Here is a 27,822-nt window from a genome sequence, read left to right as displayed (position 1 = left end):
AGAAGGCAGCTGTTTTTAGTCTATAAAGGTCCGTATCAATGTGATACTCTTGGTGTTTGATACTCTTGCTTCTTCTTTGAGCCACAACCTCCCATTAATGCCATCTGAAGAACCTGCCTGTATCTCCCCACACTCAGAAGTGCCTTCGGATTAGCACATATTCATTTTACTAGGGCTCAGTTTTCATCTGTTGACAGCACTCTTCCTTGGCCCGCTTGCTTTAAAACAATATTGAGGCAATCGGACACCATTTATGGGAAAATGAACCGAAACAGCAGCAGTTGAGGCTCAAACTGTTTAAATAATTGAATTTTCTCAATATCAATAAAAAACAGTTACACACATGGAACAAATGAATGTGACTCAAACGGTTTCTCCGTATGATATCAAGGCAGAAAACACTTGAGTTAACATAAATTAAAGGTTAAGTAAACTTTGCGGTAACCGAAGACATGTAAATGTCAGCAGCCTCGCATTCCTTTCAGAGCAGCAGTTCTCGAAACTTCCTTGGGGAGGTTCATGTCCTTCACCTCCGTAAATCTGAACCGGCACCCCTGCAGTAGCTAAAATCACCTCAGTCTCCAGATACAGATACGCGCTTGGCCTTTTAGATCTGCCTCTTGTTTCACACTCGATTTGGTCCTGACACTGCCACCAAGTTCCATCCACATGAGATGAGACGATCTTAAATGGCCGTGTATCATGCAGCAAGAATGGGGAAAAAAGCTTAGACGTCATAACATACGCACGTAGCATATGCCGTTGCGAGCCATAAGCTAGTCACCGCTGTGTCTTTTCTGTCAGTTGGGTTAATTTTTATTTATATTTCCAGCTTCAGTTCACAGAAGATGAGTCATGCAATGTTTGTAACTCCACGCCCCCTGAGTTAACCTTTGCTCCATGTATTCTGTGTTTATTGATCCAAAACAATACAAGACAGCTATGGCAGAGGTCTTCAACGTTTTTCAGGCCAAGGACCCCCAAACTGATGGAGAGATTAAGTGGGGACCCCCTACCTGCTATATGTGTCCTATACTAAATTCCGCCTAGAGCTACTTACAAATATAAGTCAGTATTAGGCTATTCAAATAATACGCAGGTTCAATTATTCATTTTTTTAATTTCAAACATGTGCAACAGTAGGGCGGCCGTAACATTGCAGTGTGCCTCTGGGATTTCCCTTGGGGTCTGAACAGGCTCTCGGCCAATTGCGGGGAACCTGACAGAGTCAGCGGTAATCATTGGCTCAGCAGCGATAGGGGCGGGGCCTGTAGAGGAGGCTTAGATTGACAGGTGGTGACTGAAAGATGACTTGCTGGCGTCTTCTTACTCCATGTATCTCTTTACAAAAATACGTTGGATTCGCGTTAATGTGTATTTAAAGAAATTTTAATGTGATGGGGAAAATTTAAAAAGTATATATACAAAAAGTGTCTAATCAACCAAAGATTTTGCGACTCCTCTGCAGTACCTTTGCGGACCCCCCGGTGTTAGGGTCTGCCAGGGTCTGTGAAAATTGACATGGAAGACCAAACCGCCTATTGCTGATAAATACTCTTGCATACGGAAAGCTAAGTAGCCCTGACTGTGGCGTAACTGTTGCAGTATGAAGCCAACTGGCATACAGAAGCTCAATACTGAAGGGTACAATGCATTCCTGTTAGTGACAATACACATCACCTGTCTTGTCGTCTCTGTTAAGACTGTGTCACCTGTATCGCTGCCCTGTGGGTTTCCATGTACAAACAATACTGCAAATAGTCCAACAGATACCCACAGCTAATCTGTGGGCAGCAGTGATCTCACTCGCACAGCCAAAGGCACGGAAACATGTCTGGCATATAGAGCAGGAAGAGGAACACCGGGGTACCGAGAAGGTATCCCAAACACGACGGCGTCATCTGTGCGCTGTTGCTTCGATTACTCTGCTGCTATAACTGGAAAAGAGTGCTACTGTCATATGTTGAAAAAAGATACGCCAGCGAGAAAGCGAGCACAAACCAGACCCTAATTTAACTCACAAGTCTTTCCTCAGAGGATTTGCGAAAAGTCAAGTGTAATATTGGTATTGAATGCCTATATGTTACAGCTCTAGCGGGACTTGAATAATTTCATCTTTGCCTAGAAGTCAGATGCTCAACCCCTGCACCTCGAAGCCTCCGACTTAGCGTAACTACAATCTTGACACATTAGCTATCAGTGATAACACAGACAAAGATTCATAGTGAAAAATAACCAATCTGAAAAAGCGCTACGCCAGATTTTATTTACATTTTGACTGTTGCCATAAGTAACCACACCAAGATATTTGTATCTCTCATCATACCAGAGGGGCTGGAAGGCATTACGTGAGACACAGTAATGCTTCTTCTTCATAACTGAAATGTGTGAGGGTCAGAGATTAAGTTGACACAATGAACACGCCTGACAGTGTGACAGTGACAACCACGACAGTTGGTTTATCTACCCCCCTTCACACTCACTGAATACGAGTGCCGGCCTGCGCTGGTCTGTGTGCCATATGTGTGTGTTCTCGTTGTTTAATTTCAGATTATAACAGCAGCTGCTATAAAACATGTTTCTGCTCTCTGCCCTTGCATCTGTAACGGCGCATGTTCTATGTGAGCTGTCAGGTCCCATGCGTGTGCGTTTCTTTTACTCTGTTTCATGTTCATTGAAGTTTTTATATCACGTGACAGAACGATCCGTCTTGTTTGAGTAATTGCGAGTCTCCGAGTCTTTCCCAGGGATTCTTAACGGCGGCAGCTGTTTTCGTACCTTTGCGCTATCAGAGTGCACGTTCGAGTTAAAGCGGTAATGCTTCAACAAATTTCCACATTACGTAGAAAAACATTCGCAGTTATATTTAACTCGCTTTGAAAGCCTGTTCCCCTCAGTCTAATTCTGGAGGTTTTCCTAATTAAATAGCTTGTACATAACATCACCACTACGTTTTCATGAGCTCTTCTGTGTTTTCTTTCCACCCTCTTCGGCATTTCTTCTTCTTTTTCTGAATTTCCAGGCCTGATATAAAAAAGTACAACAGCTGTATACACTGTAACTGCATGTGAGTTGATTATATGTTAATATCTCAGCCCATGTTCTGTGAATTTGTGTTCACCTGTATTTTACAGCACTTTGGTTGTTCTTGTTTACACTCATTGAACATCTGAATAAGACTAATATCTTTTTCTTATGATTGTATTTTATGCTGAAAGGAAAAAATTCTATGGACACGATTACACAAAAGGAGCTACATGTAAGCAATAATTTACAATAGCATAAATATAAGGATGAAATCTTCTTTTGTGCTTTGTGCTTCAATAACCCATGTCATTGTCGAGGCTGTTTTGTGTTCTCTGTCCTGCATTTGTGTTTAATCTCTTCGGCCTATTCTCATTCAAATGACATCATTGACCGATGCTTCCAGGGCCGTGACCTGACATGGCGTCAGCTTCACCAGCAACTGGGCGGCCATACTGAATCAATAAGAGGTTGCTTTTCCCTGTGTGTGTGTGTGTGTGTGTGTGTGTGTGTGTGTGTGTGTGTGTGTGTGTGTGTGTGTGTGTGTGTATTCGTATTCAAGACTGAACTAGAAGAAGTGGAAGTGACACTTACTGGGATCTGTTCGAGCAAACCGAGCACAGGAAACACACCTCACTGCACAAATAAAGTTATGATGCACATACAAGAGGCACAGATCCACAAACAGGCAGGCTCTGGTACATGAAGGAGCCTTGCAAGAAGAAGGGAGTCTGTGATGTAATATCTGCGGCCTCTAAAAAGCCTTCAGTACATGTTCTGCCGTTTTTAATTACTTAAAGCGCACACAGAAACACGTACCTGGATGTATATCTTCTTGCTAACGTGTCTGTGGTTTTTCACGCAGCAGCGCGTACACCTCACCGTGATTGTATTTCAGCATAGAGCAGGTCTTTAACGGAGCGTGCAGCCATTTGGATGACAGAATCGTCAGAGGCAGTGAATGGACAAAGGCCAGTTGACATTCATACAAATGCAAACTCACACACCGCGCACAGTGATGTAGTGTGTAGGGTGCGGTGACAGCGATTTCAGGCATGACAGGTTGGCCCAGGAAATGTAACTGGGGTAGCGTAATAACACAGACTACAAGGACCAGTTTATTCCCCAGCATCTGCACCTCATGAATGCAAACAGACACCCAAGAACGCCTGTCCAAGTTCAGTTTTTTTTAGATTTAATGCACCTTGGACATTTCGTATTTTTATTGTACTTCAGTTCCCTTTAATACACTTGACAACCATGATTTTACATATATGCATGAATGGTCTTGGTGAGGCATTTTTTGGCGGCTCTTGTGTGCTTCTGCAATCCTGGTAAAGAGAATAGAAGGGAATTATCTCATCCAACTGAAGTCACTTTAAATCACAGACTGCTCGCCATCTTGCAAACTTGAAGCCACGAGGAGCCGCATTATGATGACCATATCACACTCCTGGGGGATTCACTCACGTTTTTGTTTTAATTAAATCTGTGCTCTGCTCTACCGGTCAAAAGCAGCACGCAGTATCCTCTGGTATAGTTGGTCAGGGCTTCATCCTACAGCAAGACCATGTCCCAGAACTTTAGACCAAGCTATACCAGAACTACCTAAGGGTAAAAACTACATGGAAAGCTTGAAAACGTGGAGTGGAGGTCCAAGTCTCTAGACTTAAACCCCATGGAGCTGGTTTTTGATGAACTGGACAGAAGAGCAAAAGCAAAGCACCCTACAAGTGCCACAGACTTTTGCAAAGAACTTCTGCAACAAAAATTGGAGGAACTCTGAAAAGTATTTGATTTTCATTTTAGAAAGAAAGACTGTCACAAATGTGTTCACGTGTTAAATCTGCCAAAGATGGTTACTTTCATGAGTCGAAAGTTTTTAAAACATATTTTGGATTGATTCCATGATTTTTTCTTTTTTAACTTCAGTTGTTTATTTGGTCTGCGCTTAGTAAAGGGAGACAATAAAGTGATTTCATTAACAAAAAAAGAAAGGAATATTGGAATACTCTAAAACTATTGACCTGTAGTGTACATTGTACTTATTTATTTTATTTTATTTTACTTTATTTTACAACACTCAGGGTCCTACAGGACAGATTTAAGGAGTGGTTGGCATGGAAACTGGTAGTAGCCCTCGTGTCACGTTTTCTATAGTTTCTATAGCGTCGTACAACAAACTCAAACAAAACTTATCCAACAACTGACAGAAACCATCCTTGAAAGATAGATACACTAACGCGCTCATGAGCTATACTGCAGTCTGCCACCAGGTGGAGCTATACTTGCTTCACTTTAGAGGAGGAGTTCTATAGATCATATTTAAAATGGATATGCTTTGAACACTTTCAGTCTACATAAGAAAAATATTTTAATATATTTTTTTAAATTCTATTTGTCATATATTTATTCGTCTTCAAGCCGAGCACAAAATAGCAGAACAATTAAAACAGGGGACAGAAGGTTTAAAAAAAATATATACTTCTGATACATTTTTCAAACGTGTGACTTGTGTACGTTTTCTTCTCTTATAGGACCAAGGAACTAATAATTCCCAACCTCACTGTGTAAATCAAAAACTTAAGCAGCTAGATAATTTATGTACAGACACAACTGTGCCCATGAGTTTTAACTTAGTGTGTTTCTTTCTTTCACAGTCAAAAAATCCCTTACACTTAACTGCTGTTTCTTTTCCTTCTCAGTATTACTCTTTCTGAGCACCTTTGCATCCTTTTCTTTTATTATTACCTCACTTTTCCCGCACCGACTGGTCTTCCACGAGTCTTTCTCGTTCCCTGCAATGAGGTCACTCATTTTTTTTTCTTTTTTTCTTTAAAGGAAATTGATCATGATTAAAACAAAACACAAAGCCGTATAAAATGTATGCCGTCGTCATTCCTGAAGTTTGGACGGGCACTCCGAGCGCTCTTTATTTATTTTTCTGCGCCTTATTAGGTAAAAGAGGAACGAGTAGGCTGGTTTGGTTTTCACACTATTTCCCAGTTTTACCCTAAACTGAAGCAGACAGACCAGGAGGAGGAGAAAAAGCCGTGGCACACAGAAGAGCACGGTGACTCAGCACTTGGCTACCTGATTAGTGAATTTATGTGTGTGGTGAGTGTGAAGTAATAGAGGTAGAAGGAATCAGTCAGTAATGTCGATTATTAACTCAAAGAGAGAAAAGGATGATGGATGATGAGTGAACATTGTAACATTTACTTGAATAGAATGTGAATAAATCCAAAAGATAACAGCGTTATATTTTGTTTCAAGACAGATGTGTTATCTCGAACGAGTCTTTAAATAGATGTGCAAGCTGAGCCTCCCTGTCATTATCAGTCCTCACATTAGCAATAGCCACAGAAGAAAAGGGTCACTCCCAGATCCAGTTTTGTATTACTGCATGTTTGCTTAAGGGTTTTGTGCGTGTTTCTGTGCGATCATCCACATTCCTTATCCACCACCGCCCACCGATATCTCCACGGAAGCCGGACAGACCTTTCAGCTTGTCTGCATGACGTCATATGAGATCGTAAAAGAAGCTCTGGCACTGACCAGACCAAATGAACAAAACAAAAAAAAGTGCGGTAATTTGTTGACAAAAAGTTGAATAAACTAAAGTAAGAACAAACAAACCATAAACTTGAGTATGTTTGAACAGTTAGATTGTTTCCATGGTTGAATTTAAGTGTTTTACTGTGTTGTTTCCATCAGTTTTTCTCGTTTAAAAATAGAAGCGGGCCGTGGATTATATTGAAAATGAGGTGTTTCACATTTGTTATTATGTGGTTTGTCTTCTTGGTCCTCTGCCACAGATCAATATGGCTAGACTAAAAGCCTGGGGGTTTGAATCCACTGAATTGTCTGTATATCTGAATACAAAGGTTTGCACCCAACACAGACTCACTATTAATGCAGCTACCTCACATTTAGGTCAATGTATCTTACGTATTTCGCCATCAGTAGATGAAGATATCTATCTATCGACATAATCGACACATATGAGACTTAAAGGGATTAATTCTAGGACGGTAATGAGGTGGTGGAAACAAGCCCCAGCCTAACGTGAGCCATGTTTGTCGTGGTAACGTAGCAACCAATAAGAACATTTTTCTAGTAACTCTCTTTCTAACAAAGCACGCAGCCGCGGACCGGTACCCCGAGGAGTCTTAAAAACAGATCATGAGAGGAAACAGACACACTGAGTTAAACCCCACCGGTTCAAGAGAAAGGAGGCAATGTTTCCAAGAGCTGGCAGGTCAGCAACGCTGCATCCAAACCCCTACAGAGCACAGGAGCCGTGGTGAGGAGGAGGAGGAGGACGAAAGGGATACCTCTATAACTAATACTTCAGCCCAAGAGGAGAATATGGGTGTGAATTACAGCGTGGATGAAAAGAAAAATACGAGGGCCGGGAGCTAGGAGATACTGGTCCTATACCTTTTTTTTAATAATTTGATCAATAAAGGAGGTGGCGTCCATTAAACAGTGAACATAAAGAATGGAAGGAGACATATTTGAGACAAAAGGCAGTAAAATATCATGTAATATTATACTAAGTTACTGCCGTAACGTCCATCCAGTGACACACTAAAGTTCATATAGTTTAGGGCAATAAAGCAGATGGACAGACGAGAAGTTTTACAGCATGTAATTCTTTGTAGATGTTTTCCAAAGGCTGTAAACGTAATTTAATGGAACATTAGCTCCTTGCAAACGTACGTCCTTTAAAGGCAGCGGACAGATGTTTTCTTTTTACGCGAAACTATAATGCAACTGTTTGGTTTAATGGAAGCGTCTATAGCAGTGAGTTAGTCTGGCCGCTCGCACTGTCTCTGGAGTAACGGGACAGTAAAAAGTGTACGTGCCAGGCCTGGAGTCCTGTGTTGTCTTTTTAAATCTAATTTAAACTTTTATAGCTTCGCTTCACAGTCGACTGACCAAGGAGTAAAACTGTACATGGAGATGTCGGCACACAGTCACACACAAACAGTGCAACTCAAATGTCAAATCTTTTCCACTATAGGTTTTTTGCAAACACATCCCAGCATGCTTTATGCTGACGAGATCTGAAGTATGACTGAATAAACTAATGAGTTATTTTACTACATTTCTTGGAAATATGAATGTATGGGACATGTGTGCAGTAGGACCATATAGCAGAAAGACACCAGACCAATCCAGAGAGTAAACCTGGGTTTGTCAAAGTCTACAGATACAGATACATACAGCTTCTTTTGTGATTTCATGAGAGACAGATAAATATTGCAAGTGTGGATCCTGGAATCTCTGCCTCGAAGACAAACTCAAAAGCCTGGGGCACCATAAGGGAAACCAGTACAAGGGGTGCAAATTGGATGAAGACACCCATGTGATTCTAGTCCATTCCCACGGATTGAGTCGAAGCTTTAGTGAATCACTACTGGACTATGGTACTGGATAGATAGTGCACTTAAGTACTTAATACATCAACAGTCAGTTTATTATTAAACAGTGCAACAATCTAAAAATGTGTCCTTGACATGTATATTTAATGTGAGCAACAGAGAGAGAAAGAGAGTAGTTTATTTAATTTTCCTATTTCTGAGTTTACATTTTTTTTTTTCTGTCTGGCAGCTCGCTCTTATTTTTAATGGCGACAAAAACAACACGATACGTCAAAGGGAGAAAAAAAAAGACAAGCTAAAGAGCTCTGGTCCACTACTCCGAGCACCAAGACAGTCTGCTCATCAAAATGATCCACAGCTGGACCAGGAAGTGTTTTCCATACTCAACATCTGGCCCTCGGTCTGCTGAAAAGGTTATGGATACTGATGTGCGTCAGCGTCACTCAGACAAATTCACTCGCGGAAACGTAAGACTTACGAGATTATTTTTCGCTTCTCATCTTGTTATGGACACGCCGATGTGCATCCAACTTTCTGCTTCTGTTTACCTGCTCCATTCCCCGGTTGACTCTCTCCCGTTCCCCTTTTTTTTTCTTTTTTTTTTTAACTAACACACAAGCACAAAGGCGGCTTTGAGTGACACGGATTCGACTGCCTCAAAAACGCATAAACTTTAGTGACACGGAGATGACATTGATTGTAAAACGACCCTGGCTCCGACACTGAACAAATACCAGAGCTTCTTTCTTCTTTCCACTATAAAAACATAACAATTTCAGCATGAGTGTGAAGAAGGAGTGCAGAAAATACAACTAAGGGCTGATATTGCGTTACCCCTGTGCATCTTATACGTATTCATCCATACGGTGCATTTGTTGTGTAATACGGACACACATACTGTATTTGAATCTAACCACCCCGAGCCGAGCAGGTGTCGTCCGATTATGTAACAAAATCAGTGCAAAAATAAATACATAGTGAGAACCTTGGCCGAATTTGAATTTATCACGGCCGACGCGAGCCAGTGACGCATACACACAGCTGAATACGGGAACTGTGCGAGAAGATGGCAAACTCATATCTGTGACTGTGACATTGTGTTTCCAAACATGTTGATTGGAGTTTATTACAGAGTCATCAGTTATAACACGGCGTTTATTTTAGCTGGAAACAAAACTGCTGAGTGTGCAGTTTACACGCTGAAATTCACTTAATTATTCGGCACTTATGAAATCTGGCTTCGTGTTTTTTCTCTTTTAATCAGCCCGGATCGGTCTTCACACCGTTCCAGCTTGGGTATGATTAAACAACGCTGACTGGCCTAAAGATGAGAGCTTTTGGCTTACAGTAAGGTATATTTGGCAAATAACGGACAGAAAAAAAAACAGAGACAGATGAGTTTAACACAATGTTCTTGGCCTAAGAATATCTGCGGGCTACCTTCCTGGACCCCTAATGTTCTTGGGATTTGTATTTTCTTTGGCGAAAACAACAGACCAGAGAGAGACAGGCAGAGACAGGTGAGTGAAGCTGTAGCTGCATTCTCCCGGTATTAGGATATTGCTGGTGAACATCGGCAGGCCGAGCCAAAAATGACAGCCATCAGTTTTAGGTGGTCTCTGGCAAATACAACGGACCAGTGAAGGACAGAGACAGGTGAGCCTGGTTTAGCGCTCTTGGCCTCGGAACATTTTTGGCAAATATCAGAGCCGAGTAAGTGACAAAGGCAGCTGCACAGAGAGGATCTATTAGTACAGAGGATTTGCATAGAGCTGCAAGCCTTACAAGTCGTGCTGGTATTTGCCATATTGTGACCAGTTTCATAGAGCTCATTACGGACTGTAGAAAGCTCCTTATATGGATTATTATTTCAATTAAATACCTCATATACACAGCCTGGCGTAGCTAGATCATATTCTTATCAGAATAGTGTGGTTGGATTTCATTATGGGGTACAGAGATACAGATACAGAGAAAACAAATACCTCTCTGTCTCTCTCTCTATATATATACACACATATATCTCTATATACTCTTTTTCAGGTCAGGATTTTCGATCTTTTCGTACTGTAATTTAACAGCATCTTTTTTCATTATCTGCAATATAAACAGACATTTTGCCAAAGCTATAATGAGCAGCCATATCACGTTATCACGAGCATGTGGACATCGCAGTATCACTTTCGGGAAAGGAAATGTGTCTTAAGTTTGTTACACGCTCAGCAAGAAGCAAGAAATTGGTTCTCGCTCCTAGGGCTACGACAACATGAGAAAAGTTCATTACGGCTGAGGTTATTTACACTTCACAAGAAAAGTGACAAAGTCTTCGTAGAGGCCTCTCACTCCTGCTGCAGCATGCACGTATAGGCCTTCAAGATATAGAATATAAACCATGAGAGATCACTTTTTGTTTATCTCACACTGGTGGTAATTTGCAGCATAAGTCGTACCGCTCTGCCGAAACCCGGGATCGAACCAGGGACCTTTAGATCTTCAGTCTAACGCTCTCCCAACTGAGCTATTTCGGCTCGCTGACGCGCCGCCGATGCTCTGTCTGAGCTAATTATCCGTTTCTCTCAAAGCCACGCTAATACTATTCTTGTTGCATGTATCTCATACCATGCATACTGGGTTTCCATTTCAGAGAGTAAGCTACAAACGGGCAATGCATCACTTTATTCAAGTAACAGTGTTGTGTTCAAGACATACCTCCAACAGATCAAATGAGAAATTACACAACTCATGCTTCAACTCATATTTCTGACACGATAAGAAGCTCTTAGTTTGGGATGTGCACACACACGGACACAAATTACATCTAACCTAATGCTAGAAATAGCCAGTAACTAGGTGCAATACCGTGAAACAAGGGGCTATGGAAAGTGACATCACCAGCGCCCGTGCACATGCCCGTGCTCGTGTTTGCTGGACACGTGGCCGCGGACAAGCGTCAGGGATTGTTTCTTTTTACAGAACACAACATAAACAAAATGTAAACGTACACTGTACCCCAACCCCGCGTAAAAGTCGCCCACCCGACCCCTTCGCCTGCACAAGGGCCAGCTTACGCTCTCGAAATAACTCAGGCGGCAGCTGGAGGTTGGTTTTATGTGAGGTCTGTGCATGTACGCGAGCCTGCCTGTGGTTGCCTCCGTCTGGGGCTCTAAATGTGGGTAAAGGTGATGCGCACCTCCTGCAACAAGTGTTCAGTATGTTACTGTTCTCGAGGAACAGAGTTCTAAATTTACATTTGTGACAGATCCAGAGTGGAGGTGAGCCGAACTTCCTTTGTAACTGATGAATGTGCTGGTGCATGTGGAAAAGGGGTGGGGGTCTATAAATCAGTGGCATAACTTTGGGCTACCACACAAGTAGCACTGGACAAGGACAAGGACTGGACACAAGTAAAAAAAAAAAAAAAAACTGATTGTGTTTATCCTAGGCTTATTACGGCCTATGTGTGTAGCTTTCTACGTGAATGCCTATGACTCCACTGTTCTAAATGTAAGTCAGAGCTCTTTCACCATAGAGAGGAAAGACTTTTCACATACTGTAATCACACTGTTTGAGACCTGTTCAACAGCATGCATGAATGCAGAATGAGCTAAATCAGAACAACACAAAAGCTGCTTCAAACCCTTTCTCCTTAACTTTGCTTGCTTATTCAATAATCCCATCACTTACTGTCTACTCTCATGTGTCTGCGCAAATCGGGTCAACTGTGTTTCACTTTGTCCCATTTAACACCCTTAAACACATCAGGACCTAGAGGCTGTGCCATTATTACTAAAGAAAAAAAATGTTCTTTACACACACATGCGCACAGACCCATTAAAAAGTCAAATGGGCTTCAAAAAAGACTTTACTGTGGGGAATAGAGAATTTAGCCAGAGACTGGCAGTTGAATCGTGCAACAGTGAAATACAAAGGTGGTTTTGTTGAGGTGGAGGATAATTGGTTGAAGCGAAGAGTTTAATGCTTCGGCGTACCTCTATGGAGAATAATTAGATCGCTAAAGAGGCTAGTTTAAGTGTTGAAAGTGTTTTGATTGCACTCCACTAGAGGGACCGCGTCTGGACAAAGCCATCAGCAAGGGAGAAAATCTCCTTGTGTTTCCTGAAACCTCGTAAGCCAAACTTCATTCTCTTGGCTTTCGTATTTACTGCTTTAAACTTAATTTCCATTTCTCTTAATCTAATTCATCATCAGTGTCTCTTTCTCAGTCTCCATTGCCATCTCTGTCCATTTCTTCTTTCCAGACGTCACTCTTTCCTCTACTTTCCTCTTTCCGAATATCTTCCTTCTACCACATTTTCTCATTTTATCAACTAGTCTCCCATCAGTCAACAAGGAAAACTCACTTATGCTCAACCTGTTTTTCTGTAATCTGGCTCATTTTACCACGCAAATCATTCACCTTTAAGTCTGACTGTCTTATTTCAAGTCTCCATTGATGGCTAGAGGAGTGTTTTTATTTTAATATATACCAGCCACAAGATATATGTATATATCAGCCACAACATGAAAATCCTCAATCCTTCGATCCCAAACTGATTAAGTATGCCTCCAAATGGCATCAATATATAGATTTATATAGTTTTCGAGGAGAAAACTGACTCTAAAATACCATTTTCATGTACAATATCCTTGTTGGCCCATTTATTGATGTAGAGAGCGTATTTAAATAAACATTAAATCTCATTCTATAGGGTCTTCAATGCCTCACTTTTTCACTAGCATTGATTCTTGTCTGTAAGGAAGATAAAGAAGAAGAATACGCTGCCTCAATTAGTCGTTTGGAAGAAAATTAAATTCTGATTGTAGCTCTGATACATATAAGAATATGCTGCTTCTACCAATAATATGTAAAAGTGAATGCTTTTAAATTTGAGTAAATGTTAGGACGTATGGTCAAACACGGCTCAGAGAGATTATTACAAACGTTTCACTACATTTCTTTCCCACCGTTCGCAAAATAAATGATTAATCAAGAATTTAATCGCAATCACAGCAGCTGCAGTCGTATAAAGTCAAAGCCAAAACCCGACCAACCATCTTCATGAAAGTCTGTCTGTGTGTGTTCCTGTGTGTGCATGTATGTGCGTTATGGACACATGTGCACCACATGTGTCTACTATCGCTCTCATAGTAAAACAGTCTGCTTAGCAAACAAGATATTGGTTGTTTTTATAGGTTTCATCATTGGGAATTCAGTTTGACACTGAAGATAAGAATGGAAAAATGATTTACCGCAAAAAAAAAAAAAGAAATTCCCAGAAACTCGACTGCATTTTTTTCACAGCTGTGCACAAGTACTCATAGTAAAACTTTATGGAGATATATGAATCTACACACGGAGTAGTGATGTTTTAACATTCTCACCTTGTGCCATCATTTCTTCTCCATACGTGTTACCTTTTTTGTCATGCTCTCACTTTCATTTCCGTCCGTTTTTTTTTTTTAATCATTCTTTCTTTCCCGTTAAATAAAAATACAAAGTGCGTTTGCAGCCAGAAGAACAACCTACCCAAACATCTGTAACCATATTTATTTATTTTTCCACTGATGATTTGGAATGAAATTTAATCTATTCAATCAGTCTAAGAAACAGCCAAAATATTATTTGAGTAGTGAGCATCTAAACGAGTTATTGTACTGTGTGATACTAGTGGTACTGGCCTTTGAAATGGTATGCAATCTCTCACCCATTTCCTTTGTCATGCCACGATATATCAACAGACTTACAACCATGTAATTCAATTTGCACACCACTGGCTCACAGCAGCTTTTAAACATAGTTCAGTCCAGTATGCAGACATGCATGAGAAGTAAACTATGTAAGACTACTGGTTGACAATCCTCTATTAATTGTCTGTGGATCAAAGAAACTGTTAAAATTGTCTTTGATGTGTTTGACGTCTGCTTATCAAGTATAAAGCCTCTTGGAAGTGCATATTTTGCACAGAAGCTGCGTTTAAACTAGCAGATAGGGTGACGGCCAGTACTTACAAGAACAATCTGAGAGTTTATAAAAAGACTATCCAAGATAATGCTGCTCATTTAAGGAAAAAATCTTTTTCCTTCACATATTTCAGACCTCTTGCTCATTTGAAATTAAACAGCTGGCTTAACTTTCTCTTGACCTTGGTGTGACCTGTTAAAAGTGTTTGATCTAAGCTACAGTGAATGCAACAGCTACAGACCTCCGCTGATAATGCTTTGGCACCAGGCAGTAAACTCCAGGTCTGAGCGATGAAGCCCTCGTGGGAAGTGCAAAACACAGCAGTTCATCGATTGGCCACTTGAGGCTGGAGCAAATTCCCACAGACATTAAAAAGCCCAACTTACCAGCATTATTAAACATGTTTACAGCCTGGTGCAAAAAATGGTTTTAGTCTCAATAGTTTATTTTACTATTCATGACACCTGTATGGGGGATGATTTCTTTTTCTAACTCATTTGTTTATTTTTTATCAAGGTATAAAATTCTGCATTATTGAGGGCAATCCCGCTTGGAGTGACTCAACGTCCAACACAACCCACCATGTCCATATTTGGAATATCCACGTGTAAGTGGAGTCATCCAACATGGCGGCCGTGGGCTCCGCCCACTTCAGGCTTCACTTTCTAGGTTCACAATCCAATGGGTGACGTCACGATGGGTATGTCCATAGTATATACAGTCAATGTTTGGCACCTGGGCCCGCAATTTCGTTTGCTTTACTATACCTGGGATTTTCCCCCTGTTCAAATAAAGAAACTCTCACAGACAGCTAAATGAGCGCTGCTGTGTGATGATTACCCTGGTAACCATGGTATTTGCATTCGTGCATTTACAGTTAATAAACCCCAGTTCTGTTCCTGCTTTTTACTGGATGGAGAAGCAGGTCAGTGCCAGGATAATTTGGCGCTCCTCATGTTGGCCATCCCTAAAAGCAACCGTAGCCAGGACAACACTGACTTATGTCAGTTTAAAATCTTCTTATACGGACAAACTTGATTTTACAGCTTCTCCTTTCTTGTCCTTCACACATCTGCTGCCCATCTCGTCTCCACATCACCCCTTTATTTGGAAATGGAATAACAACCTGTCTCCTTTTAAAATACACACACGTGCATTGTTAACATTTCTCTGTATGTCCTCACTCGTCTCGCTCTGTTTTGCTATCTGACCGTCTGATAAACCCAATCAGAATGTGCAGGCAAAAAGGAAAAGAGAAGCAAGTGATACCCATAAAAACCAACAGAAACGCGACTAGATTGTTTTTTTCCATTATGCATGTAAAGCCATTAAATTCCAGATGTTGACCTTGGCATGACATGGTTAGAATATACAACATGTCAATCAGAGTGCCAGTGAATGCCAAGCAACAAACAGAGACCGATTTTATTCCTCAGTGTAAATGGAGGCCCGAGAATGCATGGGGATTACTGTCAATCCTTTGGGCTCTAAAGAATCCTAGTAAAGCAGAAGCTGTGGCAATCTGCACTTGAAGCAGATGCCCAGTCACATAGTCTTAATATTATAATACTTAAATTTAATGAAGCAAGCTGCTCCATGTGTTTTTAATGGGGCGTGAAACAAAACGCAGGACAGAAAATCCTCGTTACTGTTCCCTAAATAATGCACGTCCTGGAGCATGCGTGAGATTTGTTCAGTTGCACTGACACGTTGCGAAAAATATTTATCACTGCAGCAACAGTAACACAGAAGAACAGCAAAACAACTCTTGAAGGCCAAGTTCACATGCATAAATGACAGGCTCGGCTGATAGTTAATGACCCCCAAAAATGTTACTTGTGATTGTTTGCAGAAACAACCGACAGTATATAGAAGATTAAAATGTGCCGCTGAGGCAGTGAGAAAAAGTCTGCATTTGATGGTGGACCGTGGTCCAACCATTGTTTTTTTCTTTTTGAAAATATATTAGTTTTATTTTCGGTTGCTGTTTGACTAGGTTTACGCACCTAAAACCAGACTACTTGGTTTACATTAGGATTTGTGTTGAAATACACCATTTCACAATGCTAACCTCATGTCACACAAACTTGTCCAATTGGGGAAATGTTTGAGTCCTAACACAGCGAGAAGATTTACAGCTGCAAGAGGGGAACCATGTGCACGTCTGTTTAAATCTCCTTACACAACTGACCACTGTTGTTGTTGTTTTTACGAAATTGGGATCATTAAGGAATAGTTATGACAAATAGAGAAAAATACTTATTTACTTTTGACTTAAATTATTCTAAAAATTAACTTCAGGTTCAAGTAAATGTATGTGTTATGTGGTGGACTACTTAATGGCTATAGGCGCAATCACTTCCTGGATCCCTAGAAACCTTTGAGCAGAGACTGGATAGCTGTTTCCCCTAGAGGGTCTGTGGAGGTACTGCAGGAGGGTTCACAAAATCTTTGGTTGATTTGACATTTTTCTACATATTTTTTTTAATTTTCACCCACAGATTTAAATTTCTTTAAATACTCATGAATGAATCCAACGTATTTTAGGTAAGGGATAACAGGAGGCAGAAGACGTTATCTTTCAGTCAGCAAACAGCGCACTGTTTCACACAGAGCACTGGACTAGCTGAGACTTGTCAATCCCCGTCCCTATTGTTGCTGAGCCAATCACGAGGCCCCATATTACACACTGACTCTGTCAGGTTCCCCGCAACTGGCCGAGAGCCTATATTGCACCTGTGTATTATCCAAATAGCTTAATATTGAATGCAAAATGATAATAATGTATAACATAAGCACTAGGCCGAGTTAAATATACAATACATATAGTAGGTAGGAGGTCCCTACTTAAGTCCTCCATCAGTTTGGGGGTCCTAGGCCTGAAACACGTTGAAGACCCCTGTAAACCAAAACTAAGATCTTATTTTATCAGTGCCAAGACAAGATTAAATACATAGATTTCAATGATTTCCCTTCGGTTTCTTGCAAAAACTATTCTAGTTTCAGTGGCTGCGCATCTTCCATATGGTCAGCAAAACTTGGCAAAGTTCCTCAATATAAAACCTTAGTCATACATCAGAATATGAACCTCCTTTTGATAAATATCTCATCCATCATGGGCCTTTAACCAAGTGTTATTCTAATGTTACCCTCATGTTAAAAAAAAATAGGACCAGAGCACGGAGGTCTTTGACTCACAGTAGCACACAAACCCACAATAACCTTGAGCTACGAAAAGCCCTGTGATTTTTCTGCATGTGTTCTCTTCCACTCGACTGAAAGGAAATATCTTCGGTCTGTCATCATTTGGACTCAAATTAGAAGACACACTCAGTTAGATTCAAATGAGGGGAGTGGAGGGCGAGAAGGATGAAAAGTCGCCGGGGGAAGACAGAATGCGAAATCCAGACAAAGAGACTGACGGAGCTGCGTCACAACCACACGCAGAGAACAGCGGACAGAGCATTATTCCATTCCTACGGCCTGCTCAGACTTTGCGTGTAGCAAACATTAATTAAATGTTTACTTCCCTATGTGCTGATTGCAGGGATTTCTTTCACAACTTCAACCCGTAAGTACAAGAGTGGGAGCCTTGAACTTCTCGCAGTGTTTGAATAAAAAGGCACACACATGCGTACAAGTGCTGCCAAAGATCCAGACAATTCAAACCACATGAGAGACAATATGAAGCCATACACACACACACACACACACGCACACAGTCTCAGAGAAATGCTTGAGATAAATCAGCTCCACTGCGCAGGATTCCACCGAAACGTGAGGAGTAGGCCTTGGGGAGGAGGGGGTGGTCCACGTGTGCACGCGCTCACTGTGAGTTTAGCGATTCCTCTTTCACCCAGGGAATGGGGGTTCAGGCACAGCTAATGGCGTTGATGTGTGTTAGAGCAAAGATTAACTCCTAAAACAACAGCGAACATCTGCCTGGATGCAAAATGTCCGGGGTTAAAAGGGGGGGAAGCATGACCTTTAAATCTGATGCAGAGAGGTGTCGTTTAGGAGGGTCTGAGAGTGGATCCCGTGTTGTCATGGAGATAAATGGCAGCCCGTTCACGTTCTCACACTAAATCACTGCGAGGTGATGTGACTTGGTTTCGGCTGAACAACTGCGGACGCACGGTGTGTGCGAGTGTGAGTGTGTTAGTGTGAGGTCATCGCTTACTTCTGCAGAGTGAGGCTGAGGTTGCCGGTGCAGCTCTTGATTTTGTTCTGGGCCTCCAGGTGGTTCATGCCCTCCGTGGCGATGCCATCAATGGAAAGAACCATGTCTCCAATGGCAATACCACCTTTAGCCGCCTTCCCGCCGTCCGTCAGCTGGAGAAACACAAAAACCACAAAGAGCTTAAATTATTACGGGCGACTTGACAGTCGGGATTACCGTGCAGGCGGGTGGTTCAAGGTGATGTGGGAAGCACACATTCATCCCTGTATTTATCAGAGGATTTATGAATCCTTTCTATCACAGGAGTATTTGTGGAAAGTTAATGAAAGACGTGGTGGTCTACCACATGATGGAGAGTCTACACTACGACCAATGATGCGTGTCTAATAGCAGAAACCATCATGTTTGAGTTACCTGGGTTTCATACTGGGGTTACAGCTCGTTAGAGAAAAATGCTCAAATATTTAGAACCGCAGTGTGCAAAAACAAGTCCACTTTTTCCATTACTATCATGTTTATCACGTCAGTTTTTTGTTTTTTGTTTAGTTTTTTTTGAAAATGCATGCAGCAAAAAAATATTTTGAGGTGGTATTACAGCTTGTTTTTTAAATCCCAAGTTTACTTTTTTTCCTTTTTTGTATGTCATTAGTGTAGCATAAGGGAGATAAGCAGGAAATTAATAATGCAGGTTGCTAAGTAGAGCGAAGTTTTGTATGCCTCAGAGCAAAAGCAAAAAAGAAAGGAAGCCAATTTTGACACCTTTTTAAAGGTCCAATTAAGTTCAAGTAAATTGAATTCAGTCCCAGTAAAAAACAATTACGCCCTTATTCTCCATACAAAATGCTGTTTAAAAGGTGACAAACAGATAATTGTACGCTGCGTGGTGTAGACACGTATCACTTTTTATGGGCTGCGACAAAATGGCAATTATAAGCCTGACACCTCTCACTTTAAATGCATCATTAAACATACATACACTTGTGAGACCGTTGTCTCCGGTTTTCGGTGTCTCCCATGATTTCTGAGGCACGTTTTAACAAAGATTGATTAACTGTTGTTCTGCTCTGGAGGAAGTGGCTTAATCTGAAACAGATTCAAGCCACGCTAAAAAAAAAAAAAAAAAACTCATGTAGAGCAGCGGGGTACCAGCCACGTTGCGCAACACGGATCAACATACACAAATACAGTTGGGAATTTTGATTCATAATCATCTCTGGTGGTGGTGGTGGCGTGTAACATTTTCCACACAAATAAACAATCACACATTTATTTGTGAGCAGTGCTGAGTGGATCACGTAAACAAGCGTTGGAGAAGAGTTGTGAGGCCGCTAAGCCTTTAACGGGCGCATAAAGGGCCTCGACTCCATGCGGAAATAATATCAGATTAGATTAAATGTCTAATTACGAGTTTACCACTTTTTGTGTTTAATTAATTTATGGCACAGTTAAAGAATGGGGGGAGTATACTTACACAGCACATACAAATAAAAGCTTTTCTGGCCTAAAATACTGCAGTGGGAGCCTTCGTTACTGACTGTCACCACCACAGTGTGCATTGAGTCAGCATGTGTCATACAAGCCAGAGCCCCTCTTATCAGTAAGGTTGAGGGAGCGCAGTGACAGACTACAGTTGTGCGTAGGATGGATCTCTTGTCCTTTTCCCATGACGCCAAAGCCTTTTATCCGGGCCTAGCGGTGAAGTATCATTACCAAATTACAAACTAGCTTTTGTGCGTTTGCTATGTTATGTGTTAATAAAGGTCAGAAACACCTGGCGGCTGAATGGCTCTGACCATTCTTGGTCACACAGAGGGTCCAAGTGTGTCCAAATGGGGGGTGAGGTCATCTGTTTCTCCTGACACTATGAACAAGGACCACACAGGGCACTTCACCGAACACACACACACACGCACCAACCACTTCTGTAGCGGTTCTTGCTGTGATGTGGCTCTTTCGCCTGACAATATATCACTTGAGGTGTTTCAACAAGAGAATGCATTTCCTGCTAAAAGAGGAGCGACAGTCAAGGATGAGAGGGTGTTAGGTGGGTTTAGACGTCTTTTGGTCTGTTTCCTTTGCCCCTGTCTTCGTCTCTCGCACACACACACACACCCACACACACACACATAGACACACGCAGGGCTAATAAAAGAGGCTCTGCACCAGGATTAGTGTTAAGGCTCTGCGGCCCCAACCTTTTATAGTCATATTAGCCCAACACACGCAACATCACTCACCGCGGCCCTCGAGCACATAGCAGGAAGAAGGAAGTGTAGAGAAAACAGCATAACAGTGATTAGGATTGAACGGATGGAGAGGAAGGAAGAAAGAGAGCGAAAGAGGGAAAAAAAAAGTTTCTGGGTAGCTTGAATCTGTGGGGTTTTTACTCACTTTGACCCATTTCCAGGGGCGTGTTCATGCTAACCACGCTGGCACTGCTCTGGACCAAATGCCAACCACAAAATGTTCAATTACACATTTTCCCCAATTAGTGCTCTGTTCCTGCCTTCAACCCACACAAATGTTACCTCTCATCTACACAATGAAACGCCCTAACAAACAAAGAACGGCTCTGTTTCCCTCTGTGTTAACGTAACCTGCCGCCGCACAGCCGCGCACGAGAGTTCAGCTGGTTTCGAACGGGTCGTAAACAGAGTCAGGAAAAACATTTTTAATTTGCGCTGCAAGTATTTAATTAGCCGTGTCTGAAGCATTTGTTTTCTGTGCTGGTGCGGAGTCACGTTCCAAAAGCAAAAAAAAATTGTTTCGAAACATGATTATTGAAAAAAATAACTTTTCAAAGTCAAAGCGGTTTCATATCAAAGACAGTGCAGCAAATCAGTGAGAAAATCAGAAACAGAAAATCAAATGATCTCTCGACGCTACGAGCCAAACACTCCAAGCTTCCCAGGGTATTTGATTTATAGCTCTGCTGCTCTGGCCATGACAGTAGACGGCAGCTTTGACGCTGCGCACACATAATACTTGAGATAAAACACAGAAGACGACGCGTACACATGCAATATGTGTGGAGATATTCTTGCGTTCCCGTCAGAGGATCAGGGGCACGGTATAGACAACAAACTGAAAGAGAAAACACCTCAAACATGCCAAGAACCTCAAAGACAGGCGTATAAATCTTTACCTTCACCGACTGGAAACGTTGGAGAGTTTGAATTGTTGACCTCGCGTTGACAACACATCATCAAAACGTCCATATCCTTTAATGCTATCTGCATCTGTTATACCAACGCTCCAAAAACAACACTGACGAGCGCTCACGTTATCTTCCTTCGCCAGATGTAGCGATAACTCATAACGTGAGTTAGGTGAACGCACTGTATATAAAGACACATACCAATACATAACACATGGGATTCCTAAAGAGTGCTTTTGAAGCTTTTGAAGCTCAGTCATTTGGCCACAGCTGTCATCTTGGCAGTGCCTGCCTAATTCAAAGAGGTCCAAGAGTTGGAGCAGGAGTGGAGCTAAAGGCGGCTAATGCTGCTGAGTTAAATGACCGGTTATATCTTGAGGGTTATCGTCACTCCCTAATCTGCTGAATCATATAGTTTGACACACCAAATCTGGTATCAAGTATTGATTAATAGTAAAATGTTTGCTTTTTTACGGTCCCCTTTGCTCTGAGGTGGCAATAACAGCTCAACTAAAGAACACTACTGCTGTTTTATTTTTTCATCGTGCACATCGTGTAAAATTCCACCACCTTATTATATATTCCTGCAAAATGAAAGGGTCACTACGTGTGTCATCACTCGCTCAGAAGAATAAGAAACACACATGCGACGTATTAAGGCCTTCCCAGATGAACTCGCCATTACGCTTCAAGCCATGTCAGATTTCAACACGTATGCCGTCTGGCGTCGTAAGAAAAAAAAGGATGGTTTCAACACATAGCAATAAAGGCTTGCTAGAGTGCACCAACAGTGTCTGGTCTGAACATATATCCAGTTTGAGTGCTTTGAACAATACCTACCGTCAGCACAAGGAGTGACAGAGATGACATGCAGATGGTGCACAAACACGAGACCTGAAGACACACGCGCCTTACAACTCAAACATACACAGGAGTTAATACCATATGCACCGAGAGTTGTTTCAGGCGTAACATTATGACCACCTTTCTAATATTGTGTAGGTCTCCTTTGTGCCTCCAAAGAATGGACATAGACCTTCTGAGGGGATGGCTGCTGCCATCAAGAAGCATCACTGCTGTGGGATCAGGGGGGCCTGGGCTGGTCTAGTTGGGTGGCACATATCTATATAACATCCATATAAATGCCAGTTCTAAAGGTTTCCCAGTAGAACATTGCACTGGGGAACCAACATCTAAAGCTCAGCAGTCCGTTCTAGGGTCCTTTTCTTAACCGACGCAGAGACATTAAATACAATATGTGCAGAAAACTCTATGACAACTACAGTACAATGATCTCTTAGCAACAGAAAACAGGAAAAAACAACTAAAAAATATGAAGCAACACTGACAGTTTGAGGAGCTGAAGGCTGAGTGAGGTTTATAAAAAATTTATGGAGACAAAGTGAAGCCAGCAGAGGGAATGGGGAAGATTAAGAAAGAGCGGACGACAGAAGAAGACATCATGGCAACCTATCACGGCTCCGTCAGTAACACATAGTATTTGCTTCATTCACAAATGATGGTTCTTAATCAAGCAAATCATGGAGTTAGCAGGAAAATGGTGGAAATAAATAAAGCGGGATCTCGTGTTCCTTTTTCAGCAGCTACAGTTGATGAATTGAACTCGAGTTGTTTGGCCGCAGTCTCCTGTTGGCAGAAGAACTGCTCGAGGTTGCAAGTCAAGTAAAAATCATGATCAGACCAAAAAAATCTAAATCCCATTTCATTAGAAAAATAAAGAAACATACATCCTCATACGTGCCAATGATGTATCAGCACAGAGGCTGAATGTATCACACGTGATAACGATAAAAAGCAGAGACTGGCAAAGAGAGTACAAAAAAAACAGAGCCTGGAGATCATATTCTTCATAGAAAAGGCAATGCTCCAGCTGACAATTTAACGGATGTCAGGCAACTATTAGTGTTCCTGTCAGAGCTTATGCATGGTGCTTGTTTGCACATGTGCATGTGCGCTATATCCACGCATGTGTACCCCGACACTGGAACAAAAACACAGACTTAAGTTATTAAGAAAATATTTAAAACCAACTGTTTCTAAGGCCCCAAAGCTCAGTGTGCACCGGTGTGTCTAATAATCCCTGCCCTGCTTCATGCTACAGATCTTAATAAGAAAAGGCTATAACGGATTGAGTTCTCATAGCTAGCTCATCGCTCTGCGGCTACAGCCAAACCCACAAAAACACGCTGTACACATTAAACATAAAGCTTTGGATACGACACGTAAAATCTGGCCAAGAGGTCTGCCACGATTACAAGCAGCCTTCCCGTTCAAGCGTAGTCCGACTGATCCGACACAAGCTCGTAAGTATTATTAAGAACTCTTAATTTTCTTTTTAAGTTACTGTTTTGGGCGCAATTATAAGGGTCATGTCAAGCAGCATGTGTCTTTTTGTAAATCCTATGGGCAAGGGGTGAAATCTAAACATAATACATTCTTGAGGTGCAAGTGTTACAAGCATTTTTATTTTATGTTGTTTTTAATTGCAAACTGAATTCTTTGAAAATGCTGAAGCCAGGTTCGTTTCCATTCACATCTACTTTCTGACTTGTTCTTCCCTGACTTTGCTCCGACAGTCTTGATTTCCCCATTGCTATAGGGTGGGGGTGTCTGGTCCGGTCTAGGTGGGTGCTACATGTCTAAGATCCACATTAATGCCACGTCCAAAATTTTTTCCCAGTTTCTTGTTACAGGGGCTTTATTGGGAGAGTGTGACATCTCATCTAAGGTAAAAGAAGATAGGAAGTATGAGTACAGTTGGTGAGTTAAGTCTTTAACATCAGATAAATTAAATAGATAACGAGATTTAAATTTGATGTATAAACTGGCAGAAACTAGCCCTTAGATTATTGCTGTAGATTCCCCCCGTAAATCATCCAAGCAAAGCCTCTGAGCTAATACCAAGAAGTCAAACAGGAGGGATCGGTTCCTACTGTTACCCCAACCGTTTTCCTTTGCTTCTCTTGGACCACTGAGCCCAAGCCGCTTCATTTTTATTTCTCCCATTCTTTGCAGTCGACCATTCTTATTATGAACAAACACGACCCAGACAGGCAGCCAGTATCCTGAGAGGAAGGCAGAGGAGACATGACGGGATTAGCAGCTACTGTGGAAAATACATTATAGCCGCATTTAACAATAGGTTATTCTTGTCTCTTCGTTGTGAATTCACTGTTATGACCTGGCTGCGCCGCTCTGCCAGGCTTATAAAAGTTCTCTGGCCCGAAATACGTAACTCTGTTCATTACGCTGAAACAGTCTTCTTCAAAACCTCCCTCGCAAATTAATGCGGAGCTAATCTGCACAGGAATGTTCCCTGTCACATCTTTTTTTTTTTTTTGTAATGATTTTTCTTTCCCTTTGTTAAATGTAAGAGGTAAAAACTGTAACTTTGAAATAGATTACTATTTTAAAGCTGAATTATATTACACACAGCTGCCAGTTTATTAGGTAAGTGAAAATGAATGGGTTCCCATGTAACAGTGCAGCACTAAATCTTAAGTCTCATGACGTTATAAATATTTAAAGACCATTCTGGAGGCTGCAGTTTGTAGAACTCTTGAATTGTACTTTGTTGCGTCGACACATGTTTCTATTATTTAGACATTCTCGTTTAAGTCAATGGGCTAAATAATGGAAACACGGGTGATTTAGTGTATTACTATTATATTAAATTGAGTTGGTGTAGTCATGGACCTGGCAAGTGAGTCTATTTATCATCACGACCTTCAACTGTGAACCACAGATAAGTGTCCGGATGAAATTGATGGTAAAGTGTGGTCATTATTTAACAACTTCTTAAGTAGTTTTAGCGTCTTAACTTAAATGATGACTACTTGAAATAAAATATGCCACCGCTGAAGTGGTGCGTAAGGTACGATTTTCCAGTGCTGGCGTGAAAACAGACAATATGGAAAGAGGACAATGTTTCCAAAAAATAATGTGCACGCCACTAATATAACAATAATGAACCCTCAAGCATCCCAAATAAGAAATGCTACATCAAACACGAATTCTTCCACTGCTCTGAGTCCAGACATAACATGAGCTGATGAGCTGCATGCGCGCACACACACACACACACCGGCACTGACAGATTGATTTGTGGGAGAGGAAATGACAAGTTGTTGATTCTGGCTCTGGCATTATTTCACTAAGATAGCAAGATACTCAGAGGGAGCCTTGGGACCTGTTTGATTAAGATAGATTTAAGTATTATTAAGTCGAGCCGTCGACTGGCTCTCACTGTTTGCCATGAAAGGTTAAGAAACAAAGTCTGGTGTCACAGGTTAAATACCTGGTCAGTGAGTGCAAGGGAAAGTGCTGCAACAGGAGGACTGTTGGTTACGTGTTTGTGATGACTGGGGTTGAAAATGGATACGCTCTGCTTCTTCCATCCCCATTTCAAACCGAGGTGGTTGCCTTGTTGGGTGTGCTTTGTTTGTCTTGCAATGTCCGCGTTACGTCCTCGTCTGTTTGGTTTGAAATAAACTACTTGAATGAATGAATGGAGGATAAAATAACGGCAGAAAGAGGAAGAAAGACAAAGAGCAAAACAGTCTTTGAAACGGACACATTGCAGCGGACAGTTGCTGTCACTGCCTGTTGAAAAGCATCTCTGGGGGAGGATGAGGCGGCCATCGCTGATGCACTTCCAGGGACTGCATTCTTCCATGAAATGGTTTATTATGGATTAGCTGTCCGCACATGCTGCTGTGCTCACTGTACAACTTTATCAGGCAGTTCTTCAAAATCAGTTTTTACAGACACAAATCACAAAAAAAAAAAAACTACATAGACAGCTAGGTAGTGTATATATATATATATATATACACACACACACACACACACATATATTTTCACTAAACAACCATTGTAAAAACATGTTTAAAATAATCTGTCACTGCCTAGTCTGTCTAGACACACAGTATAATTGCTACAATTACATGAAAGAAATAGACCCTCATCCACAAAAGATGGCACGTGGAGCTTTCCATGTTTTAAATTTTTTTTTTAGTTAGTATTATTCAGCATTGGCCCAGGACGGCTCAAAATAGGGGCACAGATCTGAGTCAAGAGTGCCTCGTAAGTGAGGTGAGATGATGCCTCTATTCTTAGAAGCTTAATGCATCGACTCCCCCGTGGCTGCTTTCTCTTAAATTATCTCCACAGTGGATCCTGTAAATGGGCTGCTGAGCTTTAAATATTGATTCCTCATGTTAGAAGTGTACCTGGAAATAGTGCTGAAGGCAGGTCTTCCTGTCTTTACATGGGGGGATAAAAAAAAAAAAAAAAAAAAGCCTTTTGCGATAAATAGTTTTGATGGAATTTTCCTACATGTTATTTTCTCCAAAATCCTTTCAGCGAGATATCAATCAGAAGACGATGTTTGCTCCGTGAAGAGGTATTTCTTCGATGCTTATGTAACCACACAGTGTTACAGCTGATGCTTGTATTACACTCGTATTTGTCTTTGTGTTTCACAGTATTCCAGAGCTTTAAATCTGTTCTTTGTGACATTTCCTGGCGCACTATTGCTGTAGAGGTAGAGGTAGTGATGGAAATGGAAGGAGGAGTCTTCTACAGCTACTATGAGCACAGCGAAGGAGGTATCCAAAGCAAAGTCTCTGACACTCAAGAGGAAAAAGACAGTGACTGATGGTGAGGACAGTCACAGACTAAGTGTTAGTGTTAGTAATTACTCCAGAACAGGGAAACAAAAGTATAGCTTTGAGCCTATAAATCCCTTTGTTCTTCAATAAAAGTATCAGCATTAGCCTAAATACAAGTTTGACTGGTACTCTGGTCTATGCATTACAATTCTGCATATCTAACCCGAACCCCATATCGTTAGCCTAATAGCAATCATTTCTTCAAAGACACTTTTTGACTGCTATTGGGCTGCCATTAAATGCCCGCTCCTGTTAAAATCAGAAGAAAAACTTGCAATGTGATCTCTAAAAATGTATTTTTTTCTTGTTTTCCACAAACATTCAAAGATGACTTGGGCAGTTATGCTATTACGCTGATGATATGCTTAAATAATTCCAGATCGGGTTCAAGGTGCTGCAGGCCACAGTTAAATATC

The 27,822-nt window shown here is 41.4% G+C and overlaps 1 protein-coding gene and 1 non-coding gene across 9 annotated transcripts in view; both read right to left on the bottom strand.

The window, feature by feature from the left end:
* Nucleotides 1-27,822, bottom strand: part of pdlim5a (PDZ and LIM domain 5a) — a 63,777-nt gene that overhangs the window by 26,325 nt on the left and 9,630 nt on the right. For all 8 annotated transcript variants that reach the window (XM_047591715.1, XM_047591714.1, XM_047591716.1 and 5 more), the window contains exon 3: nt 18,557-18,708. In XM_047591715.1, the coding sequence (XP_047447671.1) occupies nt 18,557-18,708 (152 nt within the window). The remainder of the gene's footprint in view (nt 1-18,556; nt 18,709-27,822) is intronic.
* On the bottom strand, nt 10,870-10,942 carry trnaf-gaa. Its single transcript has one exon. It is a non-coding gene; the product is annotated as a tRNA-Phe (tRNA).

The sequence above is a fragment of the Mugil cephalus genome, chromosome 8, assembly GCF_022458985.1.
Source record: "Mugil cephalus isolate CIBA_MC_2020 chromosome 8, CIBA_Mcephalus_1.1, whole genome shotgun sequence".
Classification (NCBI taxonomy): Eukaryota; Metazoa; Chordata; class Actinopteri; order Mugiliformes; family Mugilidae; genus Mugil; species Mugil cephalus.
The sequence above is the reverse complement of the archived record's forward strand: the minus strand, read 5'-3'. Positions and strand labels throughout refer to the sequence as shown.